Raw genomic sequence first — 19,889 nt, forward strand, 5'->3', positions numbered from 1 at the left:
ACATCATGTTTATTTATTATATTCTTATATCTAATTCGTATTCAACTTATATTTAACATTAACAACCTAATATTTATAATTTGATATTATTTTTTAACTGGGAGGCATAACTTAACATTCTTCGAATTTATGATGGCATTCATCCACTACACTTACTGTTTATCTATTGTACGTTGATGTAATACATTACAATTACTATAACATTACTTATGATGGCATTCATCCATTACACTTACTGTTTATCTATTGTACGTTGATGTAATACATTACAATTACTATAACATTACTTAAACCCTTGTACCTGAAGAATTATTCAATTATTGAAAAATAATAATGTAAATTAGTCCTAATACAATATGTGAAAACATAGCCAACCAAATAGCTTGGTTAGCAACTAAAATACGATTGTAGTTATTCACAAATTAATTCCAAAAAAGTAATTTAATACATTCAGGTTTTTGGTGCACCATGTTTCTAAAAACGACAACATGATGTAGGCTACTACATACCTGCTGAAGTTACTATAATAGTGTTTGTATTCGGCATGCAAACCTTAAAACAATTAGTATTAAATAGTAATAATTACCGGTTATCTGCATTTCACGTTCCATCCAATTTGGGCAAATGCTGGTTAACATGTGGCTGTGTATAGTTGTATTGTAGATATTGGTTTATGATAGAGGACAAAGTTCAACGACGAATTGACGCAGTTGACTAAAATTACCAAAGCGGATATGTTTAGAAATAGTGGGGTGGGGGTGGTGCAACGAAATGACGCATTTGACTATAATCACCAAAGCGGTATATTTAGAAATAGGGGGTGGGGGGGGGGGGGGAGGGGGAGGGGAATGAATATGATACACTGAATATTTGAGACACAGACACCCCCACCTCCGTCAACGTATAGGAAAACAGGCATTAAACGTGGCCTTTAGTTTATATACTTAGGTTTTTCAAGAAATTTTTTTTTTATTATTTACCTAATATTATCCCCTTCAATCCGGCCTTGATCACCATTATTTACATAATAATATTAAACGCAACTGAAAATTGAGTATCATATCAATCATCTTTAAGTTTAGCTCATAATAGTTATTAAAAATTGTTCAAGATTTGTTATAAAATATACCATTCTAGTTATCAGTATTTGATTTACAATCAAAATGTTTTAAAATAATTCTCTGGATTAGATAGCAATTCATTCACTTAAGAATAGTTGTCGATTACAGGCTATTCTGTCGAAAACTGAATGAATGAATTAATCATCGATAACCAATACTAAAAGATTATTTATTGTGCATTGTTTGATTGAGACATCTTAAGCCAATATAACAAAATAAAATGTTATTTAAAATGATTAATTGCAAGAAGAATGAAAGGTTATCATAACAATACTTATCATACAGTAATACAACTCACTGATATCAAATCACTATAATCGAAATCAAAGACACCGCCAAATAATGTATCTATATTTCTGAACCACAAATATTTAACTAACCATTAGTCTAGTGGACCTAATCTATGGAACGCCTCCTCTGCCTTCAGTTCACATTTATCATGCAGTACACACCAATGGTCATGCAGTACACACCAATCGTCATGCAGTACACACCAATCGTCATGCAGTACACACCAATCGTCATGCAGTACACACCAAACATCATGCAGTACACACCAAACGTCATGCAGTACACACCAATCGTCATGCAGTACACACCAATGGTCATGCAGTACACACCAAACATCATGCAGTACACACCAAACATCATGCAGTACACACCAATCGTCATGCAGTACACACCAATCGTCATGCAGTCAAATATTGCGTAATTTATACCGCCACCTATCGACAAAATCCAATATCACGTGACGTTTATTAGAAGACTGTAAAACTAAGGCTATTCAAACTGTATACTACAGCAACTCACGATGTCTACTACTACATCGCACGTGCTTTATGACTAAAATGGCTGGCAAAACTATTACAGAAATCTTGGAATCTATAGGACGTAGGCGCGGCTAGGAGGCCATTGTAATCATTGAATTCCATAAAAGAAATAATAAATAGTCTTAGTTTTACAGCCGTCTAATAAACGTCACGTGATATTCGATTTTGTCGATAGGTGGCGGTATAAATTACGCAATATTTGACTGCATGACGATTGGTGTGTACTGCATGATGTTTGGTGTGTACTGCATGACCATTGGTGTGTACTGCATGGCGATTGGTGTGTACTGCATGACGATTGGTGTGTACTGCATGATGTTTGGTGTGTACTGCATGACGATTGGTGTGTACTGCATGATGTTTGGTGTGTACTGCATGACGATTGGTGTGTACTGCATGATGTTTGGTGTGTACTGCATGACGATTGGTGTGTACTGCATGACGATTGGTGTGTACTGCATGACGATTGGTGTGTACTGCATGATAAATGTGAACTGAAGGCAGAGGAGGCGTTCCATACTAATCAACCTGTATTTTTAATGTCTAACAATAAAATATTTTAAATCACATTCAGATTGAAACTCATGACACTGGCCAGGCACGTAACTTTGATTGTCTGCACTGGTGGGTTCAAATTTGGAGACTTTAGTGAACCAATCACTACGATTTTAATTGTATTTCTCTGAAATTCACTGTGACGGGTGGATGCTGGTTTTCAGTGGAAGAAAACCAGCATAATTGAAAGTTTCTTTCTATTTATTAGCCCATACTGTTTTGGCCAAGCAGATGACGTCACACATGGAATGTTTTCAGAAATAGAGGGCGCTGCGGCGGTGGTGTGGTCAGAGCCATCTCTGGGTGTGGTACTCCGAAGACACTATCTTTGGGTATTCTCACCAGAGCCACAGAGTTGATTAGCCGCCGTTTTTGACACAAACTGCGCCGCGAACGTTATCAAATTTCAGAGACTCGTTCATAATTTAATTTATGATAATTTGCCTTTATTATTTTAATATTGTTCATTCAATATACTAACAATCTTTACCAAAATAAAAATACACTGATAGATATGTGGTCAAGGACCATATATAATTATATATGGTCTGACTCTCACTTTCAAGGAGTTACGACATTGGGTTAAAGTCACGAGATCCACACTAGAGCAACTTTTGTCAAAATTGTCAAAACATATTTTCAGCGTTTTCTTATATAAAAAAAAATAATTGCACATTTGACCGTAGTGAATTATCAATGTGCAAAGCCAACCCACCAGTCGTAACCCTTTATGGCTCTGATCAGCCATATGGCTCAGTTCAGTTCAGTTTTATTCAGTTCACTCAAAAATACAAAGACAAACATAACATAGAAAAAGCACAAGATAACAATATTAATAGAATGAACCGAGAAATAACCCAAGACAGTTTAAAGGAAAACTGATTTCCATTGGGGTCCTCAGACATAAAAATAACACTGATAATTGCACTTAAAGCGCCCTATGACTACTAAAAGGTTAAAGGTTATTGTACAGTAAACATAATATGTAGGATTAGGCCTACACAGTATTTTGATAAAATGTGATTTTACATTTAAAAAAAATTAAAATTTAGTTAAAATATTGCAATGTTTAAACGTTTAATTGCTCTGGCTCTCATCAGCCATAGACTCTGACTCTCACAACTTTTCAGTCTGCATGGTACCTTGTAAAATTTCATCATGCCTGGAAGACATACTACAACTTATCAGGCTCAGTTTTTCGATGCCCCATTTTAAAAATTGTATTATATTTTGTACTTAGATCTTGTTTTTATTCTAAGCGAATACAAACTGCAAGCAATTAAATACTACTCGCCGGCATCGTGTTGACCTACATACAAAGTATTATTTATTATTTGAGAGTGGGGCCTGCACTTTCTTGCACGACTTTTAAACAGGATGATATGAATCATCAGTTAATTCAATTTCTTCCGCCTCAAGCCTAAAAAAAATATCCGAAATGATGGAGGCCTAATAGTGTTCATTGCTCATAAACTATATCTGTTGTGTAAAATAATTAATAGTTACTACGCTTAGATCATTCATAAACGATAGCGTATACTACGCTTAGTTTAGGGCCTGCCCTTGCTTTATAAACGATAGCGTAGACGTATGATACTACGCTTAGTTTAGGGCAGATGCCCTTGCTTTATAAACGATAGCGTAGACGCATATACTACGCTTAGTTTAGGGCAGCTGCCCTTGCTTCATAAACGATAGCGTAGACGTATATACCACGCGCTTAGTTTAGGGCAGCTGCCCTTACTTTATAAACGATAGCGTAGACGTATATACTACGCTTAGTTTAGGGCTCTTGCTTTATAAACGATAGCGTAGAAATAATATATCAAGCGTAGGGCAGCTGCCCTTGCTTTATAAACGATAGCGTAAAAGTAATAATATCAAGCGTAGGGCAGCTGCCCTTGCTTTATAAACGATAGCGTAAACGTATATACTATTTATTTTATTTTATTTGTTCTTTCTTTAAACTGAAATACACTTTCAATACAAATGTACTGATTTCCAAAGTGGTTCAGTAAACATATTTATAACAAAAATAAAATATTAAAATTAAAAGAAAAACAAAAAGAAAGAAAAGAGATATAAAACTATTTACAATTGTGAAGGTAAAAAGGTTAATACATATATGTTTTCTATAGTGAAGATTTAAAAGTTGCCAAAGACATATTCTGTCAATGCTTCAAGAAAATGAAAATTGATAGTTTAAAGGGTGGAATCTAAAATTGTTTATAAATTCAATTCAATTAAATTCACATTTTTTTTACTCATCCTTTATAATAATATAGTTCATAGCATAAATGATGGCAAGGATCCTGCATGGGCATGTTAACTTCATAAAGGAGACTCAAGCGTTCTTTGTGTTCTTCAAACAATAGGATATGCAATTGTAGAAAGAATCATTTCGGATGTCGAACCACTACAGTTATCACAAGGGAAATCTTGACGGATTTGCGACGGCAAATTAGTATAAGTAAGTGATTTATCAGATAATTGTACAGTATTGTATTATGTACAATGAATATAAAAAACTGGACCGGAAACTGATGGTTAAATATTATGAACATAATAATTTAAACAACTGTGTTCTGTTCTGCCGAAAATAAGTGAACAATCATTAAACAAGTGAATGATATATTGTACGGTATTTATTGCTGTGCAGCATCATTTATAAATTGATAAATATAGCAATTCTATAACATAAAAATAAAAAGCATTAAGGCCAATTTACACAGACGAGGTAACGGTAAGCTGAAAACAAAAATATAGAAAGAACAAACAGGCGGTTGAGTGGAAATGCGCGATCAGGATAGATACATATTCTATGTGGACAAGAGCAAACGGGCGGTTGAGTGGAAATGCGCGCTCAGGATAGATACATATTCTATGTGGGACAAGAGCAGACGGGCGGTTGAGTGGAAATGCGCGCTCAGGATAGATACATATTCTATGTGGGACAAGAGCAGACGGGCGGTTGAGTGGAAATGCGCGCTCAAGATAGATACATATTCTATGTGGGACAAGAGCAGACGGGCGGTTGAGCGGAAATTCCCGCTCAGGATAGATACACTATGTGGGACAAGAGCAGACGGGCGGTTATTGAGCGGAAATGCGCGCTCAGGATAGATACATATTCTATATTGGACAAGAGCAGACGGGCGGTTATTGAGCGGAAATGCGCGCACAGGATAGATACATATTCTATATTGGACAAGAGCAGACGGGCGGTTGACCGGGAAATGCGCGCTCAGGATAGATATTCTATGTGGGACAAGCTACGCGGTTTTCCGCTTACTGTTACCACTCGTCTGCGTAAATTGGCCTTAATTGGTGTAAAATAAAGTGTAAAATATTATAAATTTTTTAAAAACAAAATGTGATTTAAAATATACAATCTATAAATTTATTTTAAAAATCTGTACAAACACCTAACAAATATACCTATACATTTTGTTATCCTCCTTCATTTTGTTTACCAATAGAAAAACCAAAAACATTCTCCCAGTAAAGCACTTTCCAGAGATATGATTACAGTAGTAATAACATCCAATATCATTTCTCTATTTATCATTTATAAGCGATTAATAAAAGAATAAATAATCCAGAATGTCTTATGGTTACAATTTTATCATTATTTTTTTTAGTGTTATCACAGCTAAAGATCAAATATTCATTATTATATTATTATTAAGCATGTTATCAATCAATGATACCCACATACATAGCATTAGCTAAATCAACACTATTGTTGGTACTATAGTTAAGGATAGGTCCACTTATTCGTGGTTTTAATGATTGTGAAGGAGGCTTAGGTGGAGTTGGATTTGGATTATCTTCGTCGTCTATGTTTGCATATATGTCTTCTTGAATCTCGTCATCTTTATCACCTAATACTTCATTATAAAGGCTTGATTCGTTTTGATTAGAGACTGTAGCATTTGTCGAATAAAATCCAACAGAATAACGTGGATTAGGTGATTGATTCTCTGGAATCCGTTGTAATTCTGTGCTGTGTATATTAATTGCTTCTTGTGGTGTCGAGCATACAATTACTCGAGACTGTCGGCGATCGTTTTCTGGTGCTGTGTCTTTTCGATTCATACATTCATTTTGTGACCTTCTTGAGAAAAACTGACGAGGAAAGACGTAACTATTCCTACATGCTTTGTCAAAATCTAAATCTTTAAAAAAGTCACGTTTCTTTTTGTATTTAAGTAAAAAATACAATAAAATGACTGCCGAGATAATTACAAGAAATATTCCAATGCATATAGCAACAATTTCAGGTCCATTTACCGATGCTACCTTGCTTATGGACAAACTCATTGATGCGTTACCAGTCACTACGACATACGTGTTTCCTGCAACACAAGATATCTCATTATTTTTATCTGAAATATTCAGCGAAGATATACGTAATGTTTGGTTATAATTTTCTAAGTGAAGTCTACCATCTTTTACATCTACAATATTATTATTTATTCGCCATTCGAAAATATCTGCTGGTGGAATTGCAGATGCTATACAATCGAATATGCCATCATTGCCAATGATTAATTTAGATCTAGAGTGGATTCGAACTTTCGTCTCATTTCGATATGGTCTGACGCTACAAAACCGTGGTGACCTAATGGCAGGGGACACGGCTTCACATTTAAATACAGCACCGTTGTCCAATTCAGATAATGTAAATTCATAGGAAATATATATTCGTCCATCTTGTTCATGTAAATAGGCCGGTAACATTTCTTCAAATCGTTTCCAATATATCCTAGCAGGCGGTATTCCTCCCGATGTCACACATGTCATCCGTATAAAATCACCAATTTGTAGATTATTCTTTGGAGTCAAAGAACAAATCGGGTACTCTTCAAACGGTGGCGATAGAACTGTAAGAGTAGCGACACGTGATGACTTCTGATGTAATCCATCAACAAAATACAAACATAGGAATTTTCCTGAATCGCTTCCATAAATTGGTTTTATTCTTAAATCAAAAACCCCTGTCTTGTCATCACCTACAATTGTAAGTCTATCGTTTAGAGTATTGGATTCGCTACCGGGATATACGCGCGTATTGTCTGTTAAATATACCATAGCGTCGGCTGTTAATAATTGCCAGTAAACGTTCACTTCTGGTCCTGGATCAACTGAACACCTTAAAACTACAGTATCCCCGACTTCAGCAATGGTGTCTTCAGGTTGATGAATTAGATTAGCAAACGATTTATTAATGAAACTAAATAGAAATAAGAAAAATACGGCAGTCGTTTCCATTTTGATTGCAGCTGAATCACAAGGCCGCCGTGTATGATGTCATTAAAACCGTCTTGCACTGATGATGTGCAGTCAAGTATAACGAGTCTAGTAATTTGACCTCGACTAATCATTGGTTAAGTACGGTGCATAACGGTCTATGAATCCCTAATAATTTCCTCTGTTCCTTGGCCCATGTATTGTTTGGTAATTGTTGGTACAAATTACATTATTATTCCTACATAAATTAACTGATTAGACCGGCAAAATGACATTTTAGTGTAGTCATTCATAGATATTTATCTATGGTGTTATGAACCACAAGCACTTAATTAAGAAGATCCCTTGTTTAGTTAAGACATAATGGAATTCCTCTATGCTAAAGGTCCATACTGTTTGTAGCCTATTGTTGCATCCACCTGAGTAATAGTAAATAGTACTATTACAGATTAAGCAATTGGCTTGACTAGCACAGTGTTAACTATTATAGGAGCTCAGCAATCTAGATATCTTAGTTGGATACCTTAAATTGTTTGAAAAAGGACAGCAATATATAAGTTTACTGTGTTGTTATTAGGTGATCATTTAGAATAAAATGATCATATATTGTTATTGTATGAAATCGTTATTATTAATTCATCTTTCTGTGCACTACTATGTGTAATTTAAATCTAAAACATTTTTCACTGATCACCAAAATTTCACAATATCTTTGGAATAATTAAATTAAATCCTAGTAAGGTTTTCAGCGTGATCACTCAGCCGTGACGTCATTTACACGCCATTTCAAATCGCGTGAAATCGCGCGTTAACAATTTAACGAAAATTTGATAAATTTAGAGCGTTTTTGCACGCGCGATATCTAGAAAGCGTAAAAAATACAATTTTTGGTACAAATCGCATTCTATTCACCATCCTTAGTACATTCACCGAATCCATTCCGACTTTAAATAACGCTATACGAGCAGGTTAAAAATGCGCACATTAATTACACAAAAGTGCTGAAAATGGTAAAAAAAGAATCACTATCTTCCGAAATTGTCATCTTTATGTTAAAAAACATACGTGCATATTTTTTAAAATTATATTTCATTACAATTATCAAAATGATCACCTATAACGCGTCAAAGTGAAGAATTAAATTCGTTATATTTGTACTATATACTGTAGACGTAGCCATCCTTTTGATATACTGTTTACTGGCAGTTTCCTATTTTTATTTATTGTTTAAACCCGTTAATCTATATGTCCGTCCGTCTATCCGTCATTGAAAATAGAGTTGATTGAAATAAACTATACTTATTTTCAAAAAAATCGTTTAGCACAATAAAATCCTAAAAATGATGATACATAGGATTCCCCACCTGGTGTGCTACATTTGTTTCCTGACATTCATAATAAATATCCCAGTCTTGGATGCATTATTCATGATTTCTGTTTTAACTCGGACAAATAATAAAGCCAATTGTCAGAGATGTCCTTAGGTTTATGGTTTTGAAAACAATTTTCAGTATATTACTAGGCGGTTTAGAATTTCCTCTAATGTCTGTAAATGTTTAGATATCTGTTCCGATATCCCGATTCGTGTATAAATAATACTAAAATATGAAGGGCCTTAATTTGATCTTTGTTGCGCGTACGCCAATTGAGAAATATTGTGTGTAACCATCGTTCTTTAGTAGTATACCAACAAATTATATTTTCAACTCGGCTCCGCCTCGTTAAAAATAGAGCAGTCAATTTTTCAACTCATAAAATATTCTCACCATCCAACTCCAAAACATTCATTATAGTATTTGTATAACAATCACTTCCTTTAAAGCTAGATATCTCATTTCTTTTCGCAAAACTAAAACTTTTTTAAACGACAAGACTACAATGTAAAGCAGATTTTTCTTTTACCTCATTGTGAAATAAAGCGATAATCTATATATAAATTATGCTTAATTCTGAAATAGGTGGACATAATTAAAAAACGTTTGTCTACACTAATTACTAGAGCGAGCGAAGCGCTCTCACCCTCTAGTTATGTTAAAATTGTCAAAACCTGCTCTCAGATTGCCTTCCCCAGAAAAAGAAACCTCAGACATTAGACCATGGCACTTTTTTCGTGTATGATAGTACAACGAAGATTTTGTTTTCAAGCCTCATTGTCTGTATGCGGCTTAGTGTATTAACAGTGTTACAGGAACCATCACATCACGACACATGAGTTAAAACAGGAATATGAATCATAGTTAAAGGAAATACTTATTCCCTTGACAAATTACCAATAAATATACAAGGTTTATGTACCAGTAACTACATACAACCTATTTATATACTGTACTACAATACTACTACAGGTGTGGTGCATTGTCCTTGCAATAAAATAGAAGATTAAACATTTTGACATTGCCTATACCACCAACTTGAACAATTTGCATGTAATAATATAGTATTTTTTTTACATTGCCTATAACTGATAAATGTCATAATTATCAAAATTTAATAGAAAATGTAGAACATGTGTATTAAAAAAAACACAGTTTGATGTACATTTAACAACCTAATTACAGTGGAATGTCTTCCTAAAAACGAAGCAAACAAATTCCAATGGTATGTATTACAAAAGAACAATGTTAACCTCCATTTTTATATTTTGTATCTATAAATCTTTATTATACACCAAGAGAGGTACGTCACAATTCAAAATATATTTGGAATATCCTTTTGTTTCAAAAATTAAATATCCTATTGACAATGAGTATTCATGTAATCTGCATAAAGCTGCGATGAAGTGTAATCATTAATTAAGTGAGTTAATTAGTAAAGTTAATTAAGTGAGTGAGTGGCCGAGCGGTTAAGACAATAGAACCGCTTAATCCAGCTAAAGCATGGCATCATATATCGATCATTGCTTTCATTTCGATAACTTACAAATATTGTTCAATGTTAAAGGTTTTTTTTAATGTATCTGTATCTATGAATTTCTGTTTTTGGTGTAAATTATAATTTAGTGGTAAGACGATTCTTAATGTGTTATACACGGTCTTATCCATGTTGATACGCCCGGTTCTCGACTGAATACAAAAGTTAAGACATTTTGGGCCCGGTTAGAGCTTGGATGGGAGACCATCTGAATATTTGTATATACATTTGAAATCAGCACGGTTATAGACTCTTATGGCAGCCCCTGCATCTGTATTGGCTCATTTCTATATATTTATAGTCTTGGCTTAGTTACATCATTTAGATGAATGTTAGACGTCAGTCATTACAGTAGATCTAGATGTATGTATGTAATTTCCGGGAGAAGTACACGTTCGTATCCAAAACGGTTCATATTTTCAAAATCTGGTGTAGGCATAATTATCTCAAATCCTGCGTCCACTCTGCGATTCTTATAATTTTGCTATGTAAGGAACAATGATCCTACTTAATTAGAAATTACCCCCAAATTGAACAATTTGCATGTAATAATATACTATTTTCTGGTTTATTTAGTATTTTACGATTTAGCATATAATTATGCTTTAAATCAATCTGATTCAGACAATCATAATACAATGAAATACAAACATACATACTGGTAGATAGCTTACTGTTTTGCATTTCACGAAATAGATTGTATAATTACTTTTTCACATACTATTTACATGCATAGATTCGGAATATGAAAATAAATAATAAACAGAAGTGAATAGCATTACTAACACAAATATTCCTTATAAGTTAACTTTACAACAATTTCGACTTTAATTTGTTAAAGATCTTACATAAATGTTCGTTCAAAAAAAGGTTTCTAAGAATTTTCAGCCATTAGTTTAGTTATTACTATTATCAAAAATAAATCCAGCAATTCTTTTAACACTTATTGTATACCGGTAGTTAAACAATTAATCTTTCTAACTATTTCTATCTACTTTTTAAGAAAACTCGCTATGTGAGCATACGTGGTTTCACAACTATTTGGAATAATGTTTTGACTCGTTTTAACATTCGTAAAGTCTAAATCCGCATATAAAAGCCCCTCAACATTGTTTGTTGTTCTTTTTTCTTTTCTTTGAATTGTGCTAGAATCAATTTGTAGATTGCAATTCGACGGAAGTGAATTTGTTTTTAACTGCATACTTCTAGGAGAAGAATCGGCTGTTAGAGGACGAGCGAAACGCTTAAATACTAAATTGGGTCGGCGACGTGTTGTCTCATTGGATTTTGTTTTCGTTAAATCATTCTTTAACTTTTCCTGATTATTTTTCGAATCTATTGTGTTGTCTATTGCATGTGATGCAATAATAGAATTTCTTAAAAGTTGTTCAGCTTGAACGCGATCTTTCACTGCTTGTGAAAGATCAGAATCTTCGTTAGGCATTTTGTTGTTGCCATTTTCTGAACATAAATATCGTTCCGGTGTATATGTAACAGTATGCTCTAATTTTCTAGTCATAACAAGATTTCCACTATTTTCATCTCTTTTTAACTTGATGAGCATCAAAGCAACTAAAAATATTGCCCCAAGAAGACAAGCTATACCAATTAGACCACCTGTTAAAAGTCCTGCCCTGCCATTATTGTTAGGTTGATGTTTGTCAAATAGAGGTGTATTGCCCGTAGGTGCTTTATCTTGTGTATTTAAATCTACTGTTTCATGTATCTTCTCATCCATGGGGATACCAGGAGAAATTAGATGTGGCCTATTAGGTTTTCTTCTTGTAATTATCTCATTTGTAGCTGTTGGCTTTGGTATCCGAGGACTTGTTTCTGGATTATTATTGGCATTCGATCCTGAAGATTTGGATATTACTTTTAACGTAGTTTCCTTTGACCCTCTAATATTAATTGAGTTCCTAACGGTGCACTTCACTGGTATATTATTATCATTATTCGATATATTTTGAATTCTTAATGTTCTTCCGTTGTTTAAAAGTTCGAAACGGCCTAAACTTTTTGAAATTCTAATTAACTTATTTCCTTTACCATATGTCCACTTGAATCTATCAGGACTAGGAATGGCTACAGCAGTACATTTTAATGTAATATTCTGGCCAATTGTTAGCTTTTTAAATAAAGGAGAGATGTTCACCATGGTAGGAAACGAAAAAGGAACAACAGAACAATTTATGGGACGGTGTAATGAGGTTCCATGTGCAGTACATGTAAATGGAACCATGTTATCAGTCTCTAATATTATGTGTTGTGTAAAAACAGCATTTCTTGTAGAATCCGCAACATCATGTTGAGATACAGTATCATCAGCTCTCATCCAGTTTAGCGAAACCTTTGGAATGCTTCCTTTTGATAGACAAGTAAATGTTACTTTGTCATTTAGTCTTGGTTGTTTTGGTGACATCTCACATTTAGGATAACCCGTATCTGGTGTTCTTACTTGTATTATAGTCAAGTCTAATCGTATAGAAGCTTTGTCTATCCCTCTCTTATCATATAAAACACAAATATAAATACCCGCATCCTTTCTTTTTGTTTCTTGAATATGAAGATTAAAAAAACCTTGTGTAATATCTCCAGTGATAGACAACCGGCGTCGTAGATTTACTTCGACTGAAGTGTATACTTTTCTATCTTTACTAAGATACGTTTCTTTTGATCCATCCATTTTTGACCAATAAATGTGATGACGACTAGCATCAAAGCCATTCTCTACGTCACAGGTTAACGTCACTTGTTGACCAGAAAATGTTTCTTCAGAGTTGGAAGATGTTTGTAGAGTAGCCGTCTGTCCTCTAGTAGAAACACATATATAAACTACATATACAAGTAAAATTTCAAGAGCAACGACTTTCATTTTAGTACTTTACTTCCTTCTATGGTGAATAAGTACCTTATTTGCAACTTGGCATATACAGGAATAAACTATATTATCTATAGGTCCCTAGCATATTAAAGATATCTTTGGTACAACAAAAACCGACACATCATATCGTTAAAGCAATATTCTAAACTGTACTATATTTTATACTGTGTTTTTTGTCATTTCCTGCTAATTATAATGCTAAAAATCAACCAATGAAACAGATTTACTCCAAATGACTCACAATAACACATAATTCAACCTTAAATTTAGTACCACTACCAATCAGGCGGATATGTTTAAATTATTGTATTACGATATATGATACCCAAAGAATCTAAATTCAGTGGGATATAATGAAAAAGTCTTGGTTGGTATGTCTCTCCTTTCCACCACAATCAGGGATACCAAATTAGAGGACATTAACTATTTTCCAAAATTGTATATGTAGTAAGGCCCTATTAGATTGAAGAGTTTATTTGATGACATAAATTTAATCTTGTTTCTTCTAACCACGATGTTTGTTTTTATACAATATTTGTTTATGCTACACATGATTTATATAGATTATATTTTATCAAGAGGTAATTTATTTATTAGTATACCAATAAGTTGTTTGTTAAAAATTGTATTTAGCTCTAAATATGTAAATTACAAATCAAGCCAAAGAGGCATTATGTGTTCAATACATAAATCGTGTGTGTGTATGAGTTCTTGTCCTTCGACCTTTTCCGTATTTTCTTATCAACTTGTGTCCTGACGTCGAGAATCTGTAATATTGTAGGAAGACAAGATGATTTTGGTTGGTTGGTGACATCCCTGCATTCTAGAAGGTTATTAGTCTAATAAGCTTCCTTTGTCAAACAGTTATCATTCATTTAATTAAAACTACGCCATCGGAAATTGTATTAACCCTGAATATTGAAACATATTTGAAGGAAATTTAAACAGAAATTAAGATAGAAAACGAGTAACCTAAATTTTAAACCAGCTCAATCGACTAATTGTTAAGTAAAATTAAATTGTCGAGTAAAATTGTGTTCAGTAACTTAATAATTTTTAACAAGTTAACCTTTAAACAAATGGAGTTGTTTTGATAAATTAGATTAAATCCACGTGAATGGTATACATTTTTTTTTAAACAAAGAATTTAACTTCATACGCTACACAGGAATAGACACAAAGATTGTCGGTGGTGTACAACATAACTTCCTAAAATCCGTCAACGTTATTTTGTAACTTTTTATAATTATGGCTCTGTGTGCTAACATTGGAGTTCGCCCTCTAGCCAAAATGTATACATCGGTAACACAAGCTGGTCATCGTATTTGAACTAACACAAAATAAAAGGCCAAGTGAGGGGCGCAGAGAAGTCGAACAGAGTGTTTTCAATGGTTCTCACTAGTTTATTTACAGTTCTTCCAGTTTTAACCATATCTTAATATATTTAGTCACAGTTAATTCGAAAAAAATTCCAGATAAATGGATCTTCGAAGAGATACTTTATATAAATTCACAGAACAGAACAAATTCTAAACCGCCTGGTATATTTTTTTTGTGCAAGCCTCACAATCATCACAAATAAAACTAAAGCATGAGTTCCCTCACTTACTCGTTATCATAAAGATAGAAATGTAGATGAATCTATTGTACACATGTTATAATCCATTCGTATGATATTTTCAAAAAAATAAAATAAATCTATTAAAAAAAGGAAAATTAATAAAACCTTGATAAACTAAGATGATTAACAAATCGACCTAGATTTTGTGAACCAATCAGTAAAACAGCAAAGTTGTTTGTAGAATATAAAATAATACACATGAGTACATATGTAATTTGTTGAGTGTGATATGTTGATATCTTGTTGAATTCAAAGTGGTACGATGCTGTGTAATCCTAATAAAACCTGTTAAATAATTGTACTTATGATATAGTATAATTTAAAAAAATATGTATTCTTGTAGTAGCATTGCCGAGAACCTTTTTATGTATTGTTACCATGACAATTGGTTTTGTTTACGGGTTTGCGGAAATGAAATAAATAAAAGGTTAGGGTTAAGTAGCATAATTTCCTTACTTCAAATGACTACAAATGGAAGAAATGGCAAACAAACTGTAGACCATGCACATTTCCTTTTGACACACTGTGTGAACTATTCGTACCTATTCAATACTATTATGTTGAATCTGTTTGTATACATACATAGTTTGCTTCATCGTGTTTGTAATTTAAAAAACTTAATGATGGTTACCTATATACCAAAATTAACTTTTACTTTGCTTTAAAGCGTACATATATCCAAGAAAACTATTCCGTAGTATCGTCTAATAAACACAGCAATTAGTAATTAAAGATGAAAAATTAATGGTGTTTTGATTTTTCTCTATATTGATGTATCTTTAATGTCTGATGATATCTTAGGTAATATTTAAAAATTGTGATTATTGCTTTTTATTTTTGCGTATTCTGTAGACCTCATTATTCTAACAAAATGAACAGGTGCTTCTTGTAAATTCAATTCCGCATACACTAATCCTTCCACATTATTTGTAGTTTGTTCCAAACGTGCTTCTTCAATAATTGAAGGCTCATCTCTTTCTTGTTTAAGCAAATCATTTTCATAAATCTTATTGTTGGTTGGTTTACAATGCAATGTATCGATGTTTGGCCTGTTAACTAAGGGTTGTTTCTTTGGAAAAGTACTTGATTTTATAGAATTTTTTCTTGGGGAGGGCACAGGTCGATCACCTAAAGTATTTGTTTTATCATCCTTCCCCTTTATGGGTTTTGCGTACATGGCTAGAATTGCTTCTGGATCAACTATGTGTCTTTTAGTAGTTACATTGTTTTTCTCGGTTGTACTTGTTATTATATTTGACGGTAAATCATGCGTATTAGATTCTGTTCGTACAACAGGTTTTGCATATAATGTGTTGTGTCCTGGTTTTGTAAATCTACAATGTTGAGGAGTTTTAGGTACATTTGTAGTTGCAGAATCAATTGTTGCATATCCGACAAGTTTATTACAACTCTTATCTACCGTATCATTGATCGAAATACCTTCTTTGTTGATATGATCTGGATGTGATGCTGCGGAAAGGTGTACAAGCCGATGTTTATTTCTTGAGTCTTTGCGAATAAGTATTACGACGAGACATGCTATAACAATTATTCCAAAAAAAACAGCAACTACACAACCAACAATAAGAAGGACATTTGGTCCAGTACCTATTTTAATTCCGTCATCATCTTTATATCTGTCTGTTGGATTGGTAGAATTATATAACCTATTATTACCATTATTTCCAGGTTGTCCACCAGACCAGTTGGGACCCCGAGCAGTGGGTCTTACTACATATACTCTGAGTTTACCTTCTGCTTCACCTTTTAAACCCAACGAATTACGTGCAATGCATCGGACTTTTCTACCGTTGTCATCTTTGTTTATATCAAGTATACGTATCGATTCTCCATCACCGTCAATTGCGTATCGTCCTCCAGTTCGTATTATTTTTTCCCATCCATTGTTCCAAATCCACCAACGATATTTATTTACCTGTGGAATAGCTATAGTTTTGCAATGAAAAGTAGCTGTCATTCCAGTCGGTACCTCCGCGATAGCAGGACTTACATTTACTGATGTTGGTGTAAAAAATGGTATAACACTGCAGTTCTTGTGGTTTTCAGGTTTGAATGCAGGTCCCTTGGCCATGCATGTAAATGTAGAATTGTTATCATCTTCGTTTAATTGGCGTTCAAAAAACACACCTCCATATGATCCTATGTATCGTTCAACCTGCATTTCTTCATGCTGTCCACGCCAAAATGTAAGAATTGCAGGTGGTTGTTCTCCTACTGAATAACATCTGAAAATGATAGTATCTCCTACTCCTGGATTAGGTATACTAATAGGGCATAGTGGATACCCAGGTAAAGGTGGTTTAATAGACAAAACCTTTAATAATGCTGAAGCCGTCTCTGCTTGATGATAACCCTGTGAATCATATAAATGACATACAAATAACCCAGCATCACTTGATTTAACGTTTTTTATCTGCAAATTATTATTACCTTGGGACCTATCGCCGACTATTGAAAACCGTGTATAGTCTATTAATGGATGAGTTTGAATAGATGAACCACGACTTATCTCTGTTAATTCATCTTTGACCCAATGAACAACTCCAGTAGTCCAACTACTCTGAAGTACACATCGAAGGGTTAGTGTTTGACCATCGTACACATTAGTAGACACTGGCTCCTCTTGAAAATGTAAAATCGATTGAGATAAAACAACAGACGGTCCAAATACTGCGCCACATATTGCTATCACAATTAGTACAGTTGCCATAGCCTTTTAATACATGACACAACACCGTATATGTTCATCAAGATAGTTTCAACAAAACTGAAATTGCAGCCTAAATATAAAATCACAGCGGTTAGCTAAGAACTACTTCCATGTTTGCAAACGTCTATGAACGTAAGCGTAGATATAGTAGCTTTCACTATTAGGCCTAACAGTCAATAGTAGGCCCTATTGGGAAGCAAATGCAATTGCAAACTTCCGGAACGCATCGCCCAATCCGTGACGTCATTTAAGCTTTAAATATTGCTTAGCTATAATCAGGATAATGACGTAGGTCTAGCATTCAATAATATTATTGACTAATATTGACACCATTCAGCTCACTAAACAATTTTTATTATAAGAATTTATTCAGTTTATTAATATAATTTTAGTATTTCTGTTTAGACCCACATTTTGTATGATATAAGTATGATACCGGCCGATATAAGCCACTGTTACTCGTTTCGTTCTGGATTTAGTTTAGACCCATTTGTAATAAGGCTTATTTTAAGTAATTAAGGAATACCACCGATAGTTTATTTTTATTATTATTGTAACAATGACTATGTTAAATAAATGATATTCAATATCGAAAGCTCTGCTACTTCTTTCCGGGTTTCTGCTGCGAAAAAATAACCAATTAATAACAGCATGAATAGATTACCCCAAAATTTCTGGCAGCAGAAACAGGAAAAAATCATTCAGTAACTGGTGAAAAAAGGTTAAAACACCCTAAAGAATTGGGGTTAGAACGACATTTAACCAGTTATTTATCGCGCTAGTGTGCAACTTTGTTTTCTGAAACGCAAAACAACGGTTATTTGAGGAGGTTTTACCGCATTTCATTTTGGGTAAAATTTACGTTTGTTAACATTAATTAATCTTCCACGTTGGCATACAGAAGGAAACGAGCTGCTGTAATTCAGATATAAGTTACTACCAAGGTACTTGTATTCTTTCAATTTATTTTCGGTGTTTCTTCCTATTAAATATTCCCCCTGTTTTATTTCCATTTATCTATAGATTGAATTCTGATAATTTCTCTGTTACCTGTTCTTTATATTAGTTATGCGTTCTTTTGAGTCGCTAATATATTATGATTGAGCGTTACTGGACAAACCACCCATTGAAGTTCAACCCATAATATGAATAGAAGGAATATCTAGAAGGGCATAATATACATTTTCGTTAAGTTCAACCCATAATATGAATAGAAGGAATATCTGGAAGGGCATAATATACATTTTCGTTAAGTTCAACCCATAATATGAATAGAAGGAATATCTGGAAGGGCATAATATACATTTTCGTTAAGTTCAACCCATAATATGAATAGAAGGAATATCTAGAAGGGCATAATATACATTTTTGTTAAGTTCAACCCATAATATGAATAGAAGGAATATCTAGAAGGGCATAATATACATTTTCGTTAAGTTCAACCCATAATATGAATAGAAGGAATATCTAGAAGGGCATAATATACATTTTAGTTAAGTTCAACCCATAATATGAATAGAAGGAATATCTAGAAGGGCATAATATATATTTTCGTTAAGTTCAACCCATAATATGAATAGAAGGAATATCTAGAAGGGCATAATATACATTTTCGTTAAGGCCAACAACAAAGTAAATTTTTTCTAATTCTAACAGCCAACGTCGATTTTAAACGGTTATATGGTCGTCGGTTCTAAATATTATATTTTTGAAATAAAAAGGTTTATTTGGCGATATGCAGCAGATTAAGCTAATTTTATTTATATCTTTATTGTAACTGATTAGTCTAGGTTCTATGTTTGTTCTGTGTTTCGACTAAAAGGATAAATATCGTGGTTTCATACGTATATATATATATATATACTTTAGCTCGAAAACACAGTTGTATCTCTAAACCCTGTAGTTTCCAGACAAAAATATAAACGCCGACGCTGGACTAAAAACGACAATTAACTAACTACTCTATAACCACTGATACCCACGG

General features: G+C 33.5%; 3 protein-coding genes across 3 annotated transcripts; all 3 read right to left on the reverse strand.

Annotated features, from left to right (window-relative positions):
* Nucleotides 1–5,135: 5,135 nt before the first annotated feature.
* LOC144847702 (opioid-binding protein/cell adhesion molecule-like) lies at nucleotides 5,136–7,823 on the reverse strand. Its single transcript, XM_078704194.1, has one exon. The coding sequence runs from the start codon at nucleotides 7,778–7,780 to the stop codon at nucleotides 6,203–6,205; it is 1,578 nt and encodes a 525-aa protein (XP_078560320.1). The 5' UTR covers nucleotides 7,781–7,823; the 3' UTR covers nucleotides 5,136–6,202.
* A 3,467-nt stretch (nucleotides 7,824–11,290) lies between these two features.
* LOC144847755 (uncharacterized) lies at nucleotides 11,291–14,177 on the reverse strand. The gene has a single exon (XM_078704264.1). It carries the CDS (start codon nucleotides 13,542–13,544, stop codon nucleotides 11,661–11,663), a length of 1,884 nt encoding a protein of 627 aa, XP_078560390.1. The 5' UTR covers nucleotides 13,545–14,177; the 3' UTR covers nucleotides 11,291–11,660.
* An 848-nt stretch (nucleotides 14,178–15,025) lies between these two features.
* LOC144847812 (uncharacterized) lies at nucleotides 15,026–18,009 on the reverse strand. The gene has a single exon (XM_078704337.1). It carries the CDS (start codon nucleotides 17,903–17,905, stop codon nucleotides 15,983–15,985), a length of 1,923 nt encoding a protein of 640 aa, XP_078560463.1. The 5' UTR covers nucleotides 17,906–18,009; the 3' UTR covers nucleotides 15,026–15,982.
* Nucleotides 18,010–19,889: the final 1,880 nt, after the last annotated feature.

The sequence above is a fragment of the Antedon bifida genome, chromosome 7, assembly GCF_963402885.1.
Source record: "Antedon bifida chromosome 7, ecAntBifi1.1, whole genome shotgun sequence".
In the NCBI taxonomy this organism is placed as follows: Eukaryota; Metazoa; Echinodermata; class Crinoidea; order Comatulida; family Antedonidae; genus Antedon; species Antedon bifida.

Bases quoted from the DNA above. Each gene is read 5' to 3' on its own strand.
- LOC144847702 (XM_078704194.1), bottom strand. From the start codon at position 7,780: ATGGAAACGACTGCCGTATTTTTCTTATTTCTATTTAGTTTCATTAAT.
- LOC144847755 (XM_078704264.1), bottom strand. From the start codon at position 13,544: ATGAAAGTCGTTGCTCTTGAAATTTTACTTGTATATGTAGTTTATATA.
- LOC144847812 (XM_078704337.1), bottom strand. From the start codon at position 17,905: ATGGCAACTGTACTAATTGTGATAGCAATATGTGGCGCAGTATTTGGA.